At 39.8% G+C, this 25,311-nt stretch overlaps 1 protein-coding gene across 2 annotated transcripts in view; it reads left to right on the forward strand.

Moving 5' to 3' along the window:
* Positions 1 to 24,862, forward strand: part of rbm17 (RNA binding motif protein 17) — a 37,404-nt gene extending 12,542 nt beyond the window's left edge. Inside the window, exons 5-12 of one of the 2 annotated variants that reach the window (XM_043714140.2) lie at positions 1,913 to 2,016; positions 2,139 to 2,195; positions 4,550 to 4,691; positions 7,808 to 7,959; positions 10,439 to 10,524; positions 11,708 to 11,806; positions 19,863 to 19,935; positions 23,602 to 24,862. In XM_043714140.2, coding sequence (XP_043570075.1) covers positions 1,913 to 2,016; positions 2,139 to 2,195; positions 4,550 to 4,691; positions 7,808 to 7,959; positions 10,439 to 10,524; positions 11,708 to 11,806; positions 19,863 to 19,935; positions 23,602 to 23,705 — 817 coding nt within the window. In that variant the 3' untranslated portion in view covers positions 23,706 to 24,862. The remainder of the gene's footprint in view (positions 1 to 1,912; positions 2,017 to 2,138; positions 2,196 to 4,549; positions 4,692 to 7,807; positions 7,960 to 10,438; positions 10,525 to 11,707; positions 11,807 to 19,862; positions 19,936 to 23,601) is intronic. The other variant, XM_043714143.2, reaches the window with a different exon arrangement.
* The last annotated feature ends 449 nt before the right edge of the window (positions 24,863 to 25,311 follow it).

Raw genomic sequence — 25,311 nt, forward strand, 5'->3', positions numbered from 1 at the left:
ACTGGATGAAGAAGGATGAGTGGTGAGGTGTACAAGATGATGAGAGGCATAGATAGAGTGAATAGTCAACGACTTTTTCTCAGGGCAGAAATGTCTTATCATGAGGGGGCATAATTTTAAGGTGATTGGACGAAGGTATAGGGAAGATGTCTGAGGTAGGTTCTTTACACAGAGAGTGGTGGGTGCTTGGAATGCACTGCCAGCGGTGGTGGTAGAGCCAGATACATTAACAACATTTAAGTGACTTTTGGATAGGCACGTGGATGGAAGTAAAATGAAGAGACTGTGGGTTAGTTTGATCCTAGAGCAGGATAAAAGGTCAACACAACATTGAAGGCTGAAGGGTCTGTACTGTGCTGCACTGTTTTATGTAGAGAACTGAATACTAAGACTTTGTAGATCATTATGCTTTCTTTTATGAAGATGCTTTATATTTACTGTTGGTTAGATAGCTTCCATTTTGAAGGATTGTAGAAAATGGATTTATTTCAAGTTTTGTGGAAATGCAAGGAGTGGTTTCTTTAAAAGAGGTCATTGCAAGTTCACTGTGGGCAATGAAGTTTTTTTAATCGAGACTTCCTGTCAACCGCATGACTGATTACTGCTTGCTTTATTGTCGACCCTGCTGGGGTTCTTTTCAATAGTGACTGGATTGGAGAGATGCTTCTTCTGTCTGGTTCAGTTGGAGGGAAACTTGTTGAAAATATGTTGAGTTGGAGGAAAGCTTGTAAACTTTTATTCCTGAGCATAAGAGTTCAGGGTGAAACCTATTTGCCCTTTGGAAAGTGTGATTGCAGAAACATCTCAAGATCGTGTTTCTGAAGCAGTAGTGTCTGACGTTTTCAGAAACAGTCGTGTGTGATGAGTTACTTGACCACACCAGCCAGACCATCAGAGGTGTGGGCTCTGAAACATTCTGCATTTTTTTCTTTTGCTATCAAGTGTTTCTGTTTTCAGAAAACCGATCTTTGCAGAGAAATATCATTTTTTTTATTCTCCTGAAGAGTGAGCAAGTGTGAGTTTGTGTGTATTTGGGGATTTCAGTGAGATAAGCATTTTTGCTTCTGTATTCATGAAGTGTATGCCAACCAGTTATAGCACCTTCAGTGAATAAGTTATTATTAAGTTGATATTAAACTTACAGTTGTGGCTATAAAAAAAACCCAATTGGTGTTTTTGTTTAAATCCCAAATATTTAGCGTTTTGGTAACTGGAATAAGTATTTTTTAACCCTCCAGCCTCAATTCAGTGGGGTGAATGTGGTGAAATTGTTTCCACTGGTTTAGAACAAATGAAAATCAACATAAGATAGCAGCTAACACTTCAAATAAAAAGGAAGAGAATGGTGTAAAAGTACAAACATGTGGCCACATGGATTGATTGGTTGAGGAGAAGGTGACCAAGTGATAATGTTACTGGAACAGTGATCCAGAACCCCAGGCTAATGCTTTGGGGACAAATTCCTGATGAAGGACGCCTACCTGAAACGTCGATTCTCCTGCTCCTCGGATGCTGTCTGACCTGCTGTGCCTTTCCAGCACCACTCTAATCTTGACTCTAATGCTCTGGGGACTTGACCTCAAATCCCACTGTGGCAGCTGGTGAAATTAAGCCTGAACTTCAAAACTAGCCTCAGTAATGGTGACTGAAATAATTTTTAAGAAACAGATACCATTGTTATATTTAAGAGGACAATTGGCAAATACATGAGGAAGATTGGGGGGGGGGGGTTGTGGGGATGGTAGAAATAAGTAATTCAGTGAAACGAAGTTCATGTGAGCTAGCTATTTTTATAATGTGTTTTTGTTATTTAGTGATATCTCCCTGAATACTAGATACAGCAGCAGTGTTTACTTTTGTAAAATAATGTGTGATTGTTAGCGTGTACTAATTTATCTTTAAAACTATCCAGGCGAAGGAAGGAAAGACACGAACAACCCAGTGGGTTCTCGAGAAGACCAGATCCAGAGTCTGATGAAGATGATGATGAAAGAGAGAAAGAAAGGCGAAAACGAAGTAGGTGCCAGCACAGTGTCATGACTGTTACTTTCAATTTCTTTTTCACTCAGATTGCCAGTTGTTTCTGCTTAGGCAAAAGGTTTTCACCAGTTGAAAATTCTTTATTTATTGTGTTTTAGGTATGGGAGGAGCAGCAATTGCCCCACCTTCATCACTTGTTGAAAAGGACAAAGAACGTATGTACAATGAATGTCACTGTCGCTAAATTTGTTTTTATTATCAAATACCTTTCTCTGATGCTAGCTAAACATGTAGTAAATACGTACTTCCTCCGATGCAGGTATATCAGTCACTTGCAGCTGGTGATGTTTCTGAGCACTGGTTTCTTTAGTTGTCCTTGGTTTTGTTTGTTTGGGACGACATATTTTTTAATGACTCACTTTGGACACATTATGACTCCCCTCCAAGCCAGCTGAGGTTTGAATCTGGATCTCCTGGCCTGGAGGTGGACATTACCGCAGTGCTACAAGAGCCCTTACAGAATTTTTGTGAATGTGGTTTCAGAATGATTTGGAAGTGCCGGTGTTGGACTGGGGTATACAAAGTTAAAAATCACACAACACCAGCTTATAGTCCAACAGGTTTATTTGGAAGCACTAGCTGTGTGATTTTTAACTGATTTCAGAATGCTTGTGTCAGGGATCTTGCTTCTAATGTTTTTTGGGATTTCTTGAAATTTCAGTTGGTGGCTTGCTCCAACTAAAGTGGAGATCCTTTCACTGATGGGCTCACGGATGTTCCACTTTCCAGTTTTTGTGAAGGATCATCATCGCAAACATTAACTTGTCTTTACAGATGCTAATGAGTCTGCTGTGCATTTCCTGTTTGTCTTTAAGGTTTCCAGTCTTTATAGTTTATTTTTGCTTCAAAGCAAATTCTTACCTGATCTCAAACCTTGCTTTCTCGACTCTATTTTGAAGATCTCTTACATTGAAAAAAAAATTATGTCTCATTAACATGCAGTAATTCAAACCTCTTCAACATGCAGAGAGGTTTATTCACAGAGAAACCTCTGAAAAACATGCTGTGAAATTGCTCAACTACCTCAAACTTCAGTCAAAGCTTCAAAGAGGCAGTTCAGTGTAAAACAAAAGGGAAATTGAGTTTTGCAGAATGATGAGGTGATGATCTAAGTGAACTGTTCTAGGTTGTTAAAGAATTAGATTGACTGGATCATGAGGCGGTCATGTAGTGGCAGTGTCACTGGATCAGTAATATAAAGAACTAGGCTCATTATCTGGGAATATGAGCTCAAATCCAACCATGGCAGCCTGTGGAATTTAAATTTATCTAAACAATAAATTTGCTCGATTGATAGATTTAAAAAAAAAACTCTAATTGAAAACTTGGCCCAGTAATGGAGTCATGAAACAATAATTGATTGTTGTAAAAACCCATTTCGCTTTCTGATGTCCTTTAGTGAAGGAATCAGTCATCTTTACCTGTTCTTTCTTCCATGTGACTTCGGAAGCCCAGCCATGGCCGTTTACGTGCCAAACCGCAACACTGACACTCAGTTAACATCAACTTGGATGCCAAAAATGGCAAAAACACATACCCAACCCAATTGACCATGCAAAGTTTTCCTTGCTAACATCTGAGGGCTTGTGCCAGAATTGGCTTGGCTATCCCACAGATTAGTTAAGGACAGCCTAAAATAATCATACCTGCAGTTACTATCTCAGACACCGTCTTCACCAGCACCTTGGTATATCCGATCCTATCATCAATTCTGACACGCGAGAAGCGACTGTGCCAGTTGGTATATACAGTCAGGAAGAAGCTGACCGAGTTATCTTCCGCATTCACTCCAGACCCCCTGAGGTTTCATGGCAATCTGTCAAACATGAGAAAGGAAAACTCCTGATGATCGCCATACACCCCCTCCCAGGAAAAAAGCAGTACCATTGCTCGCCAAGCTGGCTGGATCACAAAGGATGTACCTGCCAGACTTGACCCATGGGCAGGTGGTGAGGGAAGCAATGAGAGGGGAATCCTACATGACCTCATCGTCACTGAGCTACTTGTCCCAGTTACATCTATTTTTGACTGGAGGGAGAGACATTCTGTCTTCGTATTAAGGATTCTCTCCCTTGTGTGCTGTGGCACTAACGGCGTGCTAAATGGAATAGGTTCAGAATAGGATGATTCTGGATCAGTGGTGCTGGAAGAGCACAGCAATTCAGGCAGCATCCGACGAGCAGCAAAATCGACGTTTCGGGCAAAAGCCTTTGATCAGGAAGGGCTTTTGCCTGAAACGTCGATTTTGCTGCTCGTCGAATGCTGCCTGAATTGCTGTGCTCTTCCAGCACCACTGATCCAGAATCTGGTTTCCAGCATCTGCAGTCATTGTTTTTACCTCAGAATAGGATGAGTTGCTCAAAACTGGGCAAAACAAACTTCTGAAATATTCTGAAGACTTTTATTCAGAAACAAAATTTCAAACTGCAATTGTTCTCTATACTTTATAATAAAATATGCAGGATTTGCATTTGGTGTGTTAATTTGCTGTTTTCCTTTTTTCTGAAAGTCATCCCAACTTTCCAATATGAGGATGAATCCAGATCTCGTAGTGCACCTAGCAAGGCTGCGATTCCCCCTCCGATTTATGAAGAACCTGAGAGACCACGATCCCCACCTGGTCCCACCAACTCTTTCATTGCAAATATGGGGTAAGTGCAAAATGAAGCTAATCTCTTCCATCAAATTTGTACAGTCGATTTTCATCTGAAACTCTCATAAGCAGGATCAATATTATGTAACGTCCTGATTTTATTTATATGCACTGTCAGAGTATGCATATTCTAAAACCCAGTACACTTGATGTGCAATTCAGACTAAATGTTACTTTAAAACTAGCTCTTCTCTGGGCTCCCCATAGCCAGTCTACCATGTACAAGTCACAAGTTAGGAATCTAATGGAATACTCCCTACTTGCCTGGTTGAGTGCTGCTCCAACAACACTCGAGAAAATCAACCTACTTCATTGGTACCCTTTCCATTAATTTAAACATTTACAGCCCCACCTCCAGTGGCAGTACAGTGACAGCAGTGTGTACCAGATCTCAAGATACCATGCCAAAAATTTCAGGGCGGTAATGTGATTAGACTAGTGACCAGAACTCCAGGCTAATGTTCTGGGTGGGGGAGGAGTTTGGATCCCATTGTGGAAGGTCATGAGATTCGAAATCAGTATAAATCTGGAACAAAAAGCTCGTCTAATGGCAACCATTGTTAACTGGCATTCAAAACCTGTCTAATTCACGAATGTCTTTTAGTGTTATGGTGTTATCTACAATTCGGCAATGTGGTTGACTCTTAATTGCCATCTGGACAATAAGGCAGCACACCTCATAAACAAATATTTTAAAAAGTTGCCATGGATTCTTCAATAATACCTTCCAGACCTGTGACTTGAACTAAGGGAAGCAGGTCCCTGAGAATGTCACATACTGTATACCATCTTGACTTAAAACAATATTATCCTTGTCACTGGGTTAAAGGTTAAAGTTGCCAGGATTGACTTAAAGTTAGTTTTCCATCATATCTGCTGCTGGTGTCCATCAAAGAATAACATTGGGCAGGTGTTTAAATTTTTAAATTTCCTTTGATTTTGTGGGTTTCACCTGATGGGTTAGGTTACATTGCTGTCAATATTCCCAGAGCTGCAAGAATGGTATTGTTATAGTAATTGACTAATCCAACAACAACTGTTCCTGTTTCTGCTCTCGCCATTAGATGGCAGTGTTAATCTCAAAAATGCTTTCCTCCAAAACAGCTATAACCTATGCTAGGGAATCACGTAGAATGCAGACAAACATATGTCACATTTAGCCTTGTACTGTGACAGTTATATTTTTCTGATTTTAGTCAAACTTTTGCAACATTTCTTTGCTTGCCTGCATTATAGTGTTACATGGTAACTACTACTTCTGGGATTTATATATTTCCCACTGTCCCTGAGAAGCCACTTTGCGAATGGAAATTGTATCATAACATCAATCACACAGAGCAGGCGGGATTGGAGTTAATATGGCTGCAGTTCTGTGTGAGTGTTTGCTTGTTTCGTGACACTATGTTGCAGGCATATGAATTTAATTTGGCATGCCTAATGAACTGACCAAGTAGGGCTGCACATGAGTGTTTTGCCATATTCATCAAAATGTGGGTCTGAAATTTTTTAATGCAGAAATCAAGGAAATAATGAAAGCTTGTATTTGTATTTAATGTTCGATGTAATAAAACCTGCCATGGCACTTGAAAGAAAAGTTGACATGAAACCAGGTTTGTCAAGATAAATGACTAAAAGCTTATTCAAAGAAGTAGGATTTCAAAGAATCAAAAAAATCATAGAATCCCTACAGTGTGGAAGCAGGCTTTATGACCCATTAAGTCCACAACAATCCTCTGAAGATCAGTCCAACCAGACCTACTTCCATATCCCTAAAACCCTGTATTTCGTGGCTAATCCACCTAGTCTCCACACCCCTGGACACTGGGCAATTTAGCATGGCCAATCCACCTAATTTGCACATCTTTGGACTGTGGGAGGAAACCGGAGCACCCGGAGGAAACCCACCAGACACTGGGAGAATGTGCAAACTCCACATAGACAATCACCTGAGGGTGGAATTGAACCCTGGCAGAGCTAAAGGCAGACATTGTGGGCAATAATTTTGAATGAGTAGTATGTCTTGGAGGCTTAGACTAGACATGATTGGTAACTTGGTGCGATGAAATCTCATGTCTGACCACTGAGTCGGAATATTGTGAATCCAGTTGCTGTTGTCATGATCCCATAACAACCTGTAGTTTACTGCCAAATGGCAGCCTCACTTACAAAAAGCATGATGATTGCCAGTGAGGGAGCAGGGGCAGAGACCTTTAGTGCAGATTAGATTAGATTACATTACATTACAGTGTGGAAACAGGCCCTTCGGCCCAACAAGTCCACACCGACCCAACGAAGCGAAACCCACCCATACCCCTACATTTACCCCTTATCTAACACTACGGGCAATTTAGTATGGCCAATTCACCTGACCCTGCACATCTTTGGACTGTGGGAGGAAACCAGAGCACCCGGAGGAAACCCACGCAGACACGGGGAGAATGTGCAAACTCCACACAGTCAGTCGCCTGAGGCGGGAATTGAACCCGGGTCTCTGGCGCTGTAAGGCAGCAGTGCTAACCACCGTGCCGCCCACTTTAAGAAAAATTTTTATTATGGGAAAGCATTTTGAACGCATTGGCAGCATATATTAGTGGCTCAGTATTTAGCATTGCAGCCTCACAGTGCCAGGGCACCGGGTTGGATTCCAACCTCAGGCAAGCCTGTGGAGTTTCACATTCTCCCGGTGTCTGTATGTGTTTCCTCTGGGTGCTCCAGTTTCCTCCCACAGTCCAAAAATATGCAGATTGGGTGGATTGGCCATGCCAAATTGCCCATAGAGTTTGGTGCATTAATCAGAGGGAAATAGTTGGACTGATCTTCAGAGGATTGTTGTGGACTTGATGGGATGAAAAGCCTGCTTCCACACTGTAGGGATTCTATGATTTTTTTGATTCTATGAAATCCTACTTCTTTGAATAAGCTTTTAGTCATTTATCTTTTCAGAGGGTTGGTATGGACTTGTTGGGCAAATTGGCCTGTTTCCACACTGTAGGGAATCTAATCTATCTAATTAGTCTTCAGAAAAAAGGGGTAAAACATCTTAAAAATTGCATTTGCCAATTCCAGTAGCTGGATTTTGAGTTCACAAGCATCTTTTTTTAAAACTAAAAACAGGGGCACAGTGGCACACAAAATTATGCAGAAATATGGCTTCCGCGAAGGACAAGGTCTGGGGAAACATGAACAAGGATTGAGCACTGCACTGTCAGTGGAGAAGACAAGCAAACGAGGAGGAAAGATTATTGTCGGTGACAGTGCAGAAAAAGGTACCTGCTCACACCAGGCTGTAAGACTGATCTATACTGCTGTACCTGCAATTAAAGATACAAAATTATTATTAGCTGTAATAATTTTAGGATAATAACTCCATGTAGCTTTTAAGGTTTGCGATCAGATCTCCTGTGTTTATTTAAAACTGTCTCCTGTCAAGGTTGTGACCGTTCACTGTGACATAAATTTGAGTCAAGTTATAATTAGCATTTGAATGTTCTCTTCTGCCTTCCATATGCAAACTTCACAGGAGAACAGAAGGGCTAAATCAGTGGGTATCAGCGATGATGTCAAAATAACAGGAGTAGTGCTTTGTAAGTTCCATTGGCAGAAAGGTGTTATGTATCTATTAAAGGGATGTTTTAACTTTTAACTTTTCTTCCTGAAAATCACTTTTTCAGCATTGGAAAACTTCTTTGTGAAATATTTCCCTGACTTATAAACCTTTTTTTTTTCACTTTTAATGTCCACAATTTGATCATTTGAATTACCCAGTTCTCTGTGATTAGCTTTTAACTTTACTAGGTTTTTCGAAGCAAGCCATCTCCAGAAGTTGCTGTTGTCAGTAAAGTTCTTCAGCACTACATCTTGAAGTGCTTTTTATACAAGAATGAATGAAGTAGACCTCACCTCAGTATAAAACAATAAAATCACTTGCGAAGAAAGGAGAGGGAAAGGCCTGAAACGGTCTGTCTCAGGTTTTTAACGATAAATATATTGAAGTAAAAGCAAAGTATGGCAGATCTTAGCGAATTGAAATAAAAACATGAAAGTGCAAGAGAAGCTCAGCAGGTTTGGCAGCACAGGGAGAGAGAGAGAGCAGGGTGAACTATATTTTAAGACCATAAGACACAGGCGTAGGAGCAGGTGATTCAGCTTATTGAAGGGTCTTTTTTCCATGCAGCATGAGTTTGCTCAGTCATTCAGTGTGATCACGGCTGAGCTAATAATCCTTAGCTCCATTTTCTTGCCTTTTCTCCATAACACTTACGATTAAAAATTTGACAGTCTTAATCCCGAGTATGCTTAATGCCAAGTCTCCACAACCCTCTGTGGTCAAAATAAAATTCCACAAATTTACCATCCTCCAACAGAAGAAATTCCTCTGTCTTAAAAGGGCAACTCCTTATTCTAAGATTCTGCCCTCTTGTACTAGACTCTCTCATAATCTTTCTACTCCGTCAAGTCCTCTAAGAACCTGAATGTTTCAATAAAATCGCCTCTCATTCCTCTAAATGACAATGAGAACATGTCCAATCTACTGAACAACATAAGACAGTGCCTGTGTACATGAAATCAGCCTGTTGAATCTTCTGTGGTCTGCCTATAATGCCAGAATATCTTTCCTTAGATAAAGGGTCCAGTTCTGAAAACTCTTTTTGTCAATCTCACCACTTGTGTTCCCACATATTTTTGTGTCATTTACAAACTTGGTTGTAATGCATCCATTTTCTGCATCTAGGTCATTGATGTGTATTGTAAATAATTGTGGCCCCCGCACTGATCGCTATGGTTTTGAGTCAGAAATAACTGTTCCTTGGAATTGAAGGGAATGTGATATGATAGTTTTTTTTGTTGACAAAGTGGGTTTTATGCTGTTGACAAAGAGGGAAGGAGAAATGAGTTGAACAGGGCGCAAAGAGCAAAAGTTGGGTAAAAGAGCAATATATATACAAATAAATATTGATAGCAGATGTGAATAATTGAAAATAGGTTAGGTTTGCAGAGATAAAACCCATGCAAACTAGAGATGCTTTTTTTAAACCAAAATAAAACTCCAACAAAATACCAAGTGTTCGCAGTCTTGCTCTATAATTCAGCACCAACACCGAAATGAACCTGTGATTTGCCTTCTAAGTTGTCTTTTGTGGAGACCAATTCATAGAATCACAACTAAAGGATAATTCTAACATAGAAGGAGGCCATTCAGCCTATAGTGTCAGCTGGCTCTGATGAATCATTCTGCCATTTGCCCGCATTCTCCATGTGGAGCTGTACATCCTTTTTAAATAGTGATCTGATATCCTCTTGAATGCCTTGATTGAATTTGCCTTCAACACCCTCACAGCAGCATAATGTGAGGAGGTTTCTCTCATTCTGCAGTTGATTATTTTGTCAGTTACATTATATCTGCATTCTTTTGATCTCTGTTCTTCCGCCAATGGGCGCAGTTTCTCCCTACCTCAACCCCACGTGATTTTGAGCAAGGGCTTATGCCCAAAACATCGATTCTCCTGTTCCCTGGATGCTGCTTGACATGCTGCGCTTTTCCAGCAACACATTTTCAGCCCATGTGATTTTGCCCTTGCACAGGCATTCTGGCTGTTCATAGAGTTTGGGACATGAACTCTGTTCCTGTGGATAAAAAACGCAGTGCATTAACTTTCACAACTTCGCTTTATAGACTAAAGTGTTCCTCAGTAAAATTTAGAAACAGTCTCAATATGTGAATTTATTTTATTGATTTACTAACAGTAGAAATGCCAGCCACTACCAAGAAATCAGAAGCAAACCCACTGACAGAGATCTTGAAAAATCCCACAAAAGTGGTCTTATTACGGGTAAGGAATGAAAGTTTTAACCTTTTTTGCTTTTATAACATTTTTGCTTAGAAATTTGCAAGTTCATTTAAAAAAAAAACATGCATTTTTGTCACCAGTCTTTAAATGCATGTGGTTAGTTCAGGTTTCATATATTCTATACATCATTCACATGCAAATCCTAAATACTAAATGTATTTTCAGTGTAAAAAAGACCATTCTGTAAGTCTTACTGCTGTTAAAACCTACCACATCACCTTTTGCATTGACAACCAAATGGCTGACACTTGCTTGTGCTGGAGCATCAGCAACTGTTCGGTTTTGCAGATGATTAAAATTCTCTGAATCTGTGACACGTTCAGATATCAGGGTGACCATAGTTCTTTTATCTCTTATTTACATTTAACTTAAAGCAAGTAATAGAGCTACAGATTAATGGAGAGTCACTTGGTTCATTTATATTTTACATAGAATGTTTCATTTTTCTGTGGAACTTATTAAATGATTAACCATTGTTCACTACTAGATCTGCAAGCAGTATAGATGTAATAGTTTCTATGTCATATTATTGGTAAATATTTAACTATAACTTCCTGCTGTATGAAACCTTTATTCATATTGCTGAGTTATTGATTTTTATTGATTGTTATTTTGTGTTGAATTATTTTCCATAACTATAATTGCTACTGAGGATATGCTTTATAACATCATTAATATTTAAAAGTATAGTACGTGCTGGTTGCCAAATGAGAAGCCTTAGTTTTGTCACGATTGGGAAAGTTTTTTATTCGAACAACAAAACAGCAAAAGCTTTGACATCCAAAAATGTATCTCAGTTTTTGCAATTGAAGATTAATTTTTATGAAGTGTACAGATTTTGCAAAGCAGACTGCATTTTTGAACAAGAATGTTGCTGGTGATTTTTTCTCTATTTATTTATTTATTTATCTGTGGAACTTGGGCGTCACTGGCTGGCCAGCACTGACAGCCCATCCCTGTTTGCCCTTAACAAGGTGTTGATGATTGTTTAAAGTTTAATTGATTTCGTATATTAAGTCAATGAAGAGGAAATTGAATTTAGACGTTACTGCAGATATATTTTAGTAAAATGTATGATGTATGAATCAAACTTGATGCTGTCCTCACGTGTGTAGTCCAGCACCATTTCATATTCACTAGTTTGTATTTGGTTAATTATTTTTAGAACATGGTGGGGGCTGGAGAAGTCGATGATGACCTGGAAGGTGAAACCAAGGAAGAGTGTGAAAAGTATGGGAAAGTGTCCAAATGTGTCATATTCGAGGTAGGAACTTTGCTGATGTGTGCCTGATAGTATTAAGCAGGAGGGCACTACAAATCCTATTTCATGTACCTGCGAGGCAATTCTTTCCTTCATCAGGTGTGAGCATTGCTGGCCAATGCTGACTTCGGTCGTCCTTGGAGGTGCTGGTGACAATAGGAGCAACTTGCGAGGTTGTTTCAGGAGGCAGTTAAAAGGCAAACATGTTGCTGTGGGTCTGGATTCAAGTAGCCCAGTCTGGGCAAGGACAGCAGGTTTCCCTCCCTGAAGGACATCAATGAGCTGTTTAGTTTTCACAATAATTTAGTAGATTCATGGTCACTATTATTGGTTCTAATGCTTTTATTCTAGTTTTATTTTGTTCACTGAATTTTCATTCCCTTGCTATTATAGTGGGATTTGAATTCATGGTTCCAGAATATTAGCCAAACTCTGAATTACTTGTCTAGTGTTATAAAAGCTGTTCCTCCATACACATAAATTCAGTTTTATCTCCAATTGAGTCAAAATGATTACAGTTTCTGTTATTAATCAGGCTCATCAGCTTGGGAGAAGTTTCTTTCTCCAGTGGAACTGGCCCCAGTAACGTGATGTTTTATCAGGCAATCGAACAGTGTGTTACTGCAACAGCACATTAGACCGCAGTGCCAGACTTATTTGAATGCTAGTGAATCTACAAAAGGGAAGAAAATGGTTAAATTAATAATTCAAAGAAACATCTTTCCCTGTTATTTCTTTATTATCTTGTACTCTCACCACTCGCTTTCCAACACAACTGACTGCATTTCAAAGTAATTCATCTTGGGTGGGTACACCATATTGGGTCATTTCAGAGAGACATGGGAATTGCATAAATGACAGCACTTAGCGAGGCCATTTGGCCCAGCCAGTTGGTGTTTATCTTTCACATGAGCAGTGCTCCAGATCTCCACATGTTGTCCTGTGTTCTAATGAAAGCAGCTTTAAATTTTCAAAGGCTGTGTTTGCTGTCAATGCAACTGTAGGGGTGCACACACCACATGTGCAAGCCCTGCTGTTAATCAGAGTATCTCTTGTCAATGCACTTGAAGAAGTAGTCAGTGTCGTTGGAAATAAAACAAAGAACTGTAGACACTGAAGACCTGAAATAAAATTAGAAATTGCTGGAGAAACAGAGTAGGTCTGCAGCATCTGTGTAGAGAATTGAAGAAGAGTCACTGCACCCACAGTGTTAACACTGCTTTCGCTCCACAGATGCTGCCAGACTTGCTGAGTTTCTCCAGCAATTTCTGTTCTTTGTTTTAAGTCAGTGCCATTGTATTGTTCCCCTACTCCTCCTCAGTCCTGTACTCTGCTCCAGGCATGGTGGCTTAGTGGTTAGCATTCCTCCTCACAGCACAAGGGCCCCAGGTTCAATTCCAGCTTTTGGTGACTCTGTGTATGGAGTCTGCAAATTCTTCCTCTGTCTGCGTGGGTTTACTCCCACAGTCCAAAGATGTGCAGGTTAGGTGGGTTAACAATGGTAAATGCATGGTTACAGGGTTGGGGTGGGGATACTGTTCAGAGGGTCAGTGTGGACTCGATGGGCTGAATGGCCTGCTCCAACTCTAGAGGGAGTTTGTGGAGTTCTACAGTAATATAATTTACTCTGATAACCTCTGGATACTCTCTACGTACATTGTTTTTCCACATCTAGCTGCTGGCATAATGTAAAAAACTGAATCACTGGAGCAGTGGCTTTGAAATGTTTTTAGTTGAAAGTCTCCATTTTAAATAGAATAATAACTATTAACTGCTTCCCCCTCTCATCTGAACTATAATGTACAGTACTCAATATGAAAATACTGCCTATAAAGAAAGTTTGAAGAGTGGTATTAAAATAGGAAATTAAAATTAACTTACTGCTGTCAGTGGAATGAGTGTGCCTGCTTCTCATCGCACAAGCTGCAGCATTTAAATACTAATTTTAATAAGCTCCCCTTCTCCTTGAACACTGTGTTGAGCTCACCTGGATCTCAAAACTCTAACTACAAGTGTCGCTGGCAACTTATCTTCTGGTGTCAGTGCAATTTTCTGAAGACAAGACGTACTGTGCGCCATACATAACAGATAATCTGGTCATGTGTTGTGGAAGTTTGCCAAATGCTAATGGTTACATTACAGTGCTTTGTACATTACAATAATGTCGACACATAAAGAAGAATTTCATTGATGTTGAATGCCCCGAGGTTGTAAACTTGCTATATGCATGCAACATGTAAAATGGCAGACTTGGCCCTCTGCCAGTGTCTTGAGATGAGTTAAAATTTTACACATATTTCAATTGGTTATTAATTTTCAGAATCACAGGATTTTTTTCACATCCACCCGACAGGGCAGGCAGGCCTTCCTTTTAACATCACATCTGAAAGACAAGCAATAGCCTTTAACGTTAACAGACCATGTTTAATATTTCCATAGATGGAGAAAGCCTTTCTTTTGTGATTTTGATGAATTGTGTTTGGTTCTAGTGTATGCCCCAAATACTGGCAGATATCAATATTTTCCATGTGCATGCTGAGCTCTTTAACAGAGATATAGTAAACTAGTAATTCCAGATTTGACAGAGTTCCAGTTTGGCAAATAATTGAGCTGTCTTGGTTAGCGTGTAAATGGAAGAAATATTACTGTTTAATTTCAGATGTGTTATATTTTAATGTCTTTATCTGTACTTGCATTTAGCTTGACTTAGATGAGCTATCTGTAATGCAATAATATGCTGAACTCCAGAAAAGTCCCTTCTGCTATCGTTTCAGGTTTCATCATTACTGTAAGCACTTAAATGCTTTTCATTGCTTCTAACCATTTCCTGTAGTTTCCTTGAAGAGACTTATTCTGAAAGAGCTATGACGCAACCACTTCAACCCCTTCTTTCCAGGAGCAGGTGCAATTTATAGCATTATGAATGTAGATATAGAACTCAGCTGTGTTGTATTAATTGCAACTTATTGGTCAGCTAAACGTCTTTAGATTGATCCCAAATCTCACCATCTCCTCCAGGGACACTGCTATTCAGCCAAAAGTCTTAACTACAGTCAAATTGTTTCCACAGTAGTTTAACTTAGTACATGTCGTAACAAACTGGAGCAAACAAAATGGTGATTCCGCAGCTCTTAAATCCCATTGGACATTCCTACATTTGTAACAGCTGCATGACTTTTACTTTCCTTTTTTTTCGTTGAACATCAATGACTGACTGATCAGGCACTACCAGTTACAACCCACCTTGGACATTAATTTTTTTAATCTCAAAAATACACTTCATTATCTATTGGTGAATTTAAGTATAAAACAAACTCCAGAATTTGCAGAAAATATAGTGGAGTTTTGTCCTTTATCCGTTGCAACAAAAGAGGCGTTTTTCTGAAGTTGCTTACATTCCCATTAAAGCTACAAGATTATCTCAAAGTAACAGGCCCATATGATTTTGGCAGAAAGACCTTAGCCAGTCGTCTTCCTCCACTGTGCCTTGGCAGCAGGTCTCTCTGCGTGCAGTCCTGGACCTTGGAATGTGCCAGTTTGCAACTGGTCAGCCCTGTGCACTGGAAGACCAACAGTTTTGGGCAGAGCAAAGGGTGTCTTTCACCCGAGTTGATGGTCCCCTAGGCACAGTTGATGTTTATCTTGCTGTGCATCCCAGGCAACAACCCATAGAGCGCACAGAGTCCCGTGTCATGGAGCTGTTCAGGAGGAACCTCAACAAAAACCACTGCATCTCCTGTACACACTCGTTGCAAAATCCCATTCCAGAAGGAGATGTGTGACTGTCTCTTCGCCACTGCAGCCACTTCAAGGGTGGCTTGTTGGGCCGGAGGCACTATGGGGATGCATGTAGGATCTGATGGGCAGTGCCCTTCTCACTACCAAGCTGCGTCTTGATGCTTGTTAGAAAGTCCTGGCAATGAGGCATTCTGCCAAATGACTTTGACCGTCTGCTCAGGAAACCACACAATAGGTTCCACCCTGTCCTTTTCCTGCAGGGTTTCCTGTCGTTGCATGCTGACCCCCTCCTGATCGACCTGTGGTCAAAGGTCTTTTCATTTGCAAAGCTTTCCAGGAGGGGCAGGCAATCTGGAACTGTCCAATGACTTGGAGCATTCTGTAACAATGAGGCTAGACCCATCCTTTGCAACACCATCTTGGACATTAAATGCAGGGAGAAAAGGTAGAGGCTATACAGTGTTCTCATCTAGTATCACCTCAGTAGACCTTTTAGTAGAACTGACAAGATGGTAACAAGGGGCGTAAGTCTCTTTTAATCATCTCAGCTCTTTCCCAGAACAGATAGAAACTTTATCACTGCATTAGTTATGATGAGCTAATTCAGAATTGGACCTTGGATATGTAACTTGGTATTGGAATATTTGGAAAATAGAAGCCAAGTTAGGCTATTCAGCCTGTCAGACCTGCTGTTATTCATTATCTTCATATTTTTAACCCGATGCTCTTCTTTCCCATGCCCTTAAGTATAGTATTGTGACAGAATATATTCATCCACCAACCCATTAGGGAAGCATGGTTCATTTTAAACTAATTCCTTACGAAATGTTGTTATTGTTCCAGCTGATGTCATTAATGGACGTATCAGATCCCCGACTGAAATCTGGCTCGATAGATCATATTTAGTTTTTTTTTATTTAATGGAGTGGTCTTTCACTGGAACACAAAAACGCGAAGCTGCAGATTTGAGTTTATCAATAAAACAGAAGTCTATTACACAAAAGAAGTGAAGATAAAATAGAATAAACCAAACTATTTACATACAACAAGCATTTAAAATTTTGAAACACAGTAAAAGTATAATCTCAATCTCAGCATCAACCCATTACAGTAGTCATACACCAGAGAGAACACCCTTCTCTGTCCCACAGTGTCTAACTTGGTTATGGCTGCAGTTCTCGGTTTTTTGAGAACCCAAAAACCTTTTCCTTTAACTTCTTCCTTGATTCATCATAAAGTCATAAGAAATAGAAACAGAAACAGGCTGTTTAGCCTCTTGAAACTGCTCCAGCATTTGACAGGATCATTGGTTGATCTGATATTCCTCATGACAAAAGTGGGGACTGCAGATGCTGGAAATCAGAGTCTAGATTAGAGTGGTGCTGGAAAAACACAGCCGGTCAGGCAGCATCCGAGGAGCAGGAAAATCGACGTTTCGGGCAAAAGTCCTTAAGCTTAAACTTTCTCAGCTTCACACAAGCCCTTCTGGGCTTTAACTACATATTTCTGGTCTGGGACTTTTAAACTTACATAATTTTACAATTCCAAATTAACTTTACCCTTTCTTAGGAGTATCTGCTTGACACATCCAGCTTTAACTAAGTATCCTGCAGAGCAATGGGTGTCTCCCTTAAGCCCCCTCAAAAATTCCAGACTGTTACATCTGAAAGCATAATGTGTTAACCTGTTTAGTTTGTTTGATTGTAAAATTCTCCCAATGAAGCAAAAACCCATTAGCCTCCAAGGCACATCCTCTCAGACATTTTAATAAATAAATCATCTACAGAATTACTTGCATGTTAATTTATTAAATTCCAGATACACTGAAAACTCATACGCCAAACCCATTTTTGTCTCCATATTTCAAATTTTAAAATCCAAACACTCAAATGATATTGTAAAAGTATACAAATCATACAGTATACATTCACAATACGTTGCCCTATGTAGTATCCCAAAGTGTAGCATGTTTGCTCAAAGTCCAACATTTTAAAAAGAAAGGGCTGAAGTGACAAATGCAGATACCAATGATGTTGTAGTTTGGGGCAGTTTAGATGCATATACAAATTCTCCTGTGCTCTCCGTTGATTGGAGCCTGTTCGGAATTTCTTGGACAAATCTAAGTGAATGCGTCCTTACTGCTCTTTGAGAGTATAAGGACAATGGTGCCTGTGTGTCAGAACACAGGCTGCCTGCTGTCCCTACATTGTTCCTGCTCACCTTCTTGAAAAGCTTTTAACAAGCAGGATGTTTATGGGATGAAACATCTTTTTGATATTTCTCACAAATGACTTAAAATATGTCAGTTACATAACAAATGGTTCAAGGCCCTACCTCAAGGAGTTGGGTGGAAATATGCACAGATGTAACTTTTAAACCTGAGGTTCTTTGGACTGTTAAATCCTACTGCTGCTCTTAAAAACTGTCTAACAGTCCTGGGTGTCTATGTACATATTGTTATGGTTCCTGCTGATGGACAAGTCAGATCATAGAATGAAACTTAGTTATTTTAATGTGGTGTTTTCATTCACTGAAATGTAAACACAAACAACCCATGATTCTCTTATAAGAGTATGAGACATAGGTTAAATTGCCAGAAGAACAAGCCATCTAAATCAGAACAATTTTTTAAAAAAAGTATTACACAGCAAAACACATACTTTGAGTTAGTCCCCATTGCTTTACGGTCAAATCCAGAAAGATTACCTCCTCTAGCTCATATCTTTAAGTTTGATTTAACTGATTGATTGTTCTCTGTTGTTTCCTGTGAAGTTTTCTTGCATGAATACCTTCAAAACTGGAAGCTTACATGTTCTCAGTATTTTAATAATCTGCAGGTTTCTAACCAAACACTTCTGGTCTGGAAATTACTCAAATTTCCCTCCTAAGTTAATTCTTGAACTGTTTTGTACTCCTTTCTCGAATGGACGTTACAGTGATTCAAACCCTACTGAGGCCTCCTCCAAAAATTGCTCTAAACTTCCAGTGTCTTGAGTTTCCTTGATTATCATGAACCAAAAATAAGCTAATGGCCCTCAATGTTTACACTCTTGGTCAGAAAGTCCATATAGTTCTAACAATCTTCCATCAAGCTTGAGGCATTCCCAGCTCTCTGGCACATGGAGTCAAAGAAATGTGCAGCACGGAAACAGACCATTCTGTCCAACTCGTCCATGCCAGCCAGATATCGTAACCTAATCTAGGCCCATATCCCTCTAAACCCTTCCTATTCATATACCCATCAGATGCCTTTTAACCTATGACTCAAAATGTTATAATTGTGCTAGTCTCCACCACTTCCTTTGGCAGCTCATTCCATACATGTGCCACCCTCTGTGTGAAAAAGTTGCCCTTTAGGTCTCTTTTATATCTTTCCCCTCTCACCCTAAACCTATGCCCTTTGTTTTTGGACTCCCTGACCCCAGGGAAAAGACCTTGTCTATCCTTTTCACGCCCCTTGTAATTTTTTATAAACCTCTATAAGGTCACCCCTCAGCCTGTGAAGCTCCAGGGAAAACAGCCCTAGCCTATTCAGTCTCTTCCTGTAGCTCAAATCCTCCAACTCTGATAGTATCCTTGGAAATCTTTTCTGAGCCCTTTCAAGTTTCACAACATCCTTCCGATAGGAGGGAGACCAGAATTGCACACAATATTCCAAAAGTGGCCTAACCAATGTCCTGTACAGCCACAACATGACCTCCCAACTCCTTTACTCAATACTCTGACCCATAAAGGAAAGCATACCAAATGCCTTCTTCACTATCCTATCTACCTGCGACTCCACTTTTAAGGAGCTATGAACCTGAACTTCAAGGTTGCTTTGTTCTGCAACACTTCCCAGGACCTTCCCATTAAGTATATAAGTCCTGCTTTGATTTGCCTTTCCAAAATGCAGCACCTGACATTTATCTAAATTAAACTCTGCCACTCCTCAGCCCATTGGCACATCTGATCAAGATCCCATTGTACTCCTACTGGATTAGATTATAGTTCTGGAAAGGCTGACTGCCTAGTTACTTTTAAAATCCTTCACAAAATTAACTAAAACCCATATGCCCCTTGTTTAAAATTCAAATTATAAAAATGATATTTATATATTAAACATCTTTAATCACAACATGCCTTAATGTGAATCTGTGGAATGAAAATTAAATATGTAAATGTTCTGGTGGGGTGTTGCCATCTGTTGTCTTTGGAAAGTAGTGACCCTGGTTTTAGCTGCTTGAAATATTCAGAAAAATCCATTGCCCTCCAGCTACTTCTTCTGTGTCCCATAGGTGTTGTTATTTCACACAATTAATACCTTTGTTTAATTTTGCAGATTCCTGGGGCACCAGATGATGAGGCAGTCAGGATATTTGTGGAATTTGAGCGGGTAGAGTCTGCAATTAAAGGTAACAATACATTTATCATTTAATGAACACTTAAACTGCAATTCCCTGGGCATTTCCTGTGAATACATGAGCCAGATAGAAAACTGGAGTGACAGGTTTTTATCTCTGATCAGTGCTCAGCTAATCTTAGCTGAACTGGCCGGAAAAGTACTCAGTGGCATTTACTGACTCTGGGCAAGGGAAGGTAATCTTTATTCAGCAACTCTTGGAGAAAGTGTGTGTATGAGAACATGATTGGAATTGGCAATGATGCTGCTATGGTTGACGAGCTATATTGTTCAGGATAATCCTGATCTGCATGTCACTTTTAAGCCTGCATCTGCTCGCTTCATTCAGCAACTCACATGCCCATATGATGTGAGAAACACTATTGTGGCTGTGGGCCATGCTAGCGAGTGTTTTCACCAAGTTTGTAACATATTGATGTCTGATCTATGTATGGTTTTGTTGGCAATTAATGCATAGTGCAAAAAAAGGTGAATAAATTGGGCCAAAGTTCACCTGTCGCTGAGGAAAATGGGAGGTGATCTCGTTGCAACATTCTGAATGGAGCTTGATAGAGTAGATGTTGAGAGATTGCTTCCCCTGATTGGGTAATCTAAAATGCAGTGGCACAGCCCCAGGATGAGAAACTGATCATTTAGAACTGAGATCGGAAAAAAGTAATTCACTCAAAGGGTTATCAGTCTTATGAAATTCTGGAGGGTTGTGCTTACTCCATCATTGAGTATATCGAAGGCTGGGAGAGACAGAGCTTTAGTTTTTCCAGGAATTGAAGGATAAGGAGGCTGAGTGGGAATGTGGAGTTCAAGTTGAGATCAGTTGTGATTGTATTGAATGGTGAAGCATGCTCAATTGGTCTCCTGTTCCTATTTCATGTGTTCACTGCGAACACACTAGTGTGTGAAGTAATGGAGAGTGAGTGACATCTGGTGAAACACAACCCCAAAACAGGGTCAGTATCCTGAGGTGGAAACTCACAGGAAAAAAGTTACATTATGAAATATTAGTATTTAGAGGCATATGATTATTTTTAATACAATGAGGTTAGAGTAAGGGTCTTCCTCAGAATTTGGTCTTGAAATGTTGGTGAATTAAGATATTTACTCTGAAACGAACTTTATCTTGTAGTTCAAGGCCTTGAGGGAATAGTTTTTAATCTTCGCCAAGTGATGACAATGGTATTTGCTGATTTGGATGTAGATTTGCTAGCTGAGCTGGAAGGTTTGTTTTCCGACATTTCGTCACCATACTAGGTAGGTCTTCTGTGAGCCTCCGAATGAAACACTGGTGGTGTAGCTCGCTTTCTATTTATATGTTTATGTTTCCTAGGGTTGGTGATGTCATTTCTGTGGTGACATAATTTCCGATGGTGATGTCATTTCTTGTTCTTTTTCTCAGGGGGTGATAAATGGGATCCAAGTCAATGTGTTTGTTGATAGAGTTCGGGTTGGAATGCCATGCTTTGAGGAATACTCGTGCATGTTTGGCTTGTCCTAGGATGGATGTGTTATCCCAGTCAAAGTGGTCTCCTTCCTCATCCGTTCCCATCCATGAACATCACCCTGGCCAAGGAAACACATGACTACATTATTAGAAGAACCAAAGACACATATACCAAATCTCATCAGCAAGGACAGTATCGTCAAGCTAGTGGACTTATGTTTTACCATCCACTTCACCTTCAACAACAAAACCTACAAACGAATGGAACACCCATGGGATCTCGACATTAGGGTTCTTAGCAGAGGCAGTAATGCAGAGACTCTGAAAAACAGCTCTGCCAACCACCCAATCCAAACTTTGGGTCCGCTATATGGATGACACCTTTGTCATCACTAAACAAAACAAATTAGAGGAAACCTTCAAGACTGTCAATAATATCTTTACTGGTATAAAGTTCACTAAAGAGGAGGAAAACAACAACAAACTGCCATTCCTAGATAACGCAGTAGAGCGAACAGCCAATGGAGAACTTCAAACCCGCGTCTACAGGAAACCAACATATACTGACCAATATTGAACTACAGAAGCAATCATCCCAACATCCACAAAAGAAGCTGCATTAGAACATTATTTCAACGAGCCACCACACACTGCAGCACAGAGGAACTGTGCAGAGCAAAGGAAAATTCCTATGTAGTGTATTCAAAAAGAACAGGTACCCAATGAAGACAGTAAGCAGATTTCTGAGCAACAAACCCCAACAAGCAGACAAAACCCGTCCAGATACCCTAGCCACTCTCCCCTCCATCAAAGACACCTCTGAAATGACTGCCAGACTATTCAGACCCCTTGACATCATGGTAGCCCACAAACCGACCAACACACTAAAACAGCAGCTAATGAACTTGAAAGACCCTATACAGACAACAAGCAAAACTAATGTCATTTAGTGCAAGAACTGTAACAAACACTACATTGGACAAACAGGCAGAAAACTAGCCACCAGGATACATGAACATCAACTAGCCACAAAAATACATGACCCTCTCTCACTAGTATCCATTTACATGAATGAGGAAGGACACCACTTCGACTGGGATAACACATCCATCCTAGGACAAGCAAAACAGAGACACACACAAGAATTCCTAGAAGCATGGCATTCTAACCGGAACTCTACCAACAAACACATCGACTTGGATCCCATTTACCACCCCTGAGAAAAGGAACAGGAAATGATGCCACCGCAGAAATGCTTCATTTGGAGGCTCATTGATGATGTTACCTAATAACGTGACAAAATGTCTGAAAATGAACCTTCTAGCCCAGTGAGCAAACCTACATCCAGAACCTCAACCTGTACTACAAATCTTCTCAAAACCCACATTTGTGATTGTTGAGAATGGGTTTGTAGTGAAGTACTTAATACTCAATGCTATCTTTGCTTAAAATTGTAAAGGTTTGTATCTACACCAATGTGGCACAAACAGTGTGCTGGTCTGGCCTGGCAACATCTGTGGAGGGAGAGTTACTGTTTCAGGTTACTGAGCTTTAGTCAGAAATAGAAAAATATTGAGAGGTGTTACAGGTTTTGAGCAAGTAGGGGAATGTAGTAAAAGAAGAAAAGAACAAAAAGTTACGTCAGTGATGGAGTGAAAGAGAGGAGAGATTACAATGCAGAAGAGATGATGGTGCAAGACAAAAGGAGGGCAATGATAGAACAAGGAACAAATAATGTTTAAAGGAAGAATTAATGGGAAAGCATGCCATTACCAGCATCTGTCATCCAAAATCCAACACACATTGTGGGAGCAGAGGTTATGATCTGAAATTGTTGATCCCAAAGTCCATCATGCCCAAAAACATGAGATATTATATTGTGTGAAGCATTACATTAGACTCTGTTCAAAAACCTCCAGAAATTTCATGTACCTTTGTCAATGATTGCAGTTTACAATTTTGCATTTTTAAAGCTATCAGTTGAGTCAATTTTCCAAATTGATGACACTATTTATTAGGTGTTCCTTCTATATATTGTGTCCAATGTGTCTGTTGAATCCCTTTTTAACTAAATGATGTGGTTAACTCCCTGGCGGCAATTATTCCACATGAATCATTTGCTATGATAATAACAGTCTTCCTGTTAATGCTGATATTTTATTTTTAATAATACAAGGATCTAGTTGCTGTAATTGTTGAATCTTGCATATCTTATTATAGCTGTTGTTGACCTGAATACAAGATACTTTGGTGGCAGAGTGGTGAAGGCCTGTTTCTACAACCTGGATAAATTCCGCCAGCTGGATCTTGGTGACCTTTTCTAAAGACGAGTTGAAAATGTTACACGGCAGCAGCTTTCTGCGTACAATGTAAACATCCCTGAGGTGTGCAGTGGTGAAGAATTGGAAGAAGAATTGTATTTAATTCTGAAATGATGCAACCATCTTTAATTGTAGCTGGCATTATAGTTCTCCTTATCTTCACATCCTCAAGATCAGATATTATTTCTTCTCATGGATGCCCAGAAGGTTTGGATTTAACATCAAAGTCACCCAGAATTTCTGTTCACTGGCCAGTGTGACATGATTCCAATATGCTTGTTTCCTTTTGTTTGGGAGGACACTAGAGTTACTCTGTAGTGTTTCCACCTGAATTTTACTTTGACTGTCAAAGTAAGAGTTTACTTTTGTAAGTTTCATCGACTAATAGATGGGTGATGACCTGATCCGTAGACAAGTTGCATTTTTAGAAAATATTTTTGTTCATCAGCTTGAACTCTTCGGGATCTTGTTGAAGTTGGTAGTGATGGCAGGGACATTATTATTCCAAACTGTTCAGTCACTCCTTCCCTTCACCGACTATTACCTGTGATGAACTTGTAAAATGTTACAGTTGTTCAGCTTTCAGTGAGGTGATATGATTCTAAAGAAAATAATACTACTCAACCTATTATCTGATTAAATAGTATGCTCATAAAATATGGGTATCCGGTTGGAGGCATTGCAGTTTCTTGCTTAGTTGTCATTATTTCTTTTTTCTTTTCAGAATTCATATGCAGCAGGTATATATTTGATGGTGTATCCATGTTGACAAGAAGCAGAAAATCGTAAATGATTGTAATAATTTCTGTAAATTAAGTTGTGTTTTAGGTATGGGTATTTGGATTTTCATCTTTATACAGTGGTTATGAACTGTTTTTTGATCATTTGTTACAGTTGTTCAGAGCTAATGAATGTACGTTTTTACACCGTGCATGTACTTTGTCTTGCAACACCATTGGAATAGAGATGCTTATTTGTTTTTGTATCAAATTGAAGCAGTGAACAGCAGTCATCACAAGAACTGTTGAAAATCTGGTGATGGAAACATAGCAGTGATATGGGTCACATGCAAGTTGCTGTTCGCAAACAGGAGATTTTTATATGTGCTAATTGACATAAGAACGAAGAACCTCTTAATAAAGAGTGTAATCTTTGCCGCACTTCACTTTTGAATTATAAGAGTTAGTTGTTTTCCTGTGTCTTTCCCTGGTAAAGACACACAACTAGGAGAAAGTGAGGACTGCAGATGCTGGAGATCAGAGCTGAAAATGTGTTGCTGGACACACAACTCCCATACTCAATTCCATCAAAATCCCATAGCGAAGAGTAACCTCCCCTCCTGCATCAGTTGGTGGTGTTAACAGTGGCAGCTACAAGGCATATGACAGCAACATGAGATCAACTCTCCCTCCTACTTTGGCATGCCAAAACGTATGGTTGTATGAATTAGGAGCGGGAGTATCCCACTTAACACCTCAAGCCTGCTCCAGCATTCCGTAAGATTGTGGTCAATCTGATTGTGTGGCCTTGACACGCTTGCCTGAATATTCCCTCAAATCAGTTTTTTGTTTGATCAAACCATTGTCAATTTAAGTTGTAACATATGTAG

Source organism: Chiloscyllium plagiosum, unplaced genomic scaffold, assembly GCF_037043375.1.
Source record: "Chiloscyllium plagiosum isolate Xiang-an unplaced genomic scaffold, Cpla_swu_hap1 HiC_scaffold_23, whole genome shotgun sequence".
Classification (NCBI taxonomy): Eukaryota; Metazoa; Chordata; class Chondrichthyes; order Orectolobiformes; family Hemiscylliidae; genus Chiloscyllium; species Chiloscyllium plagiosum.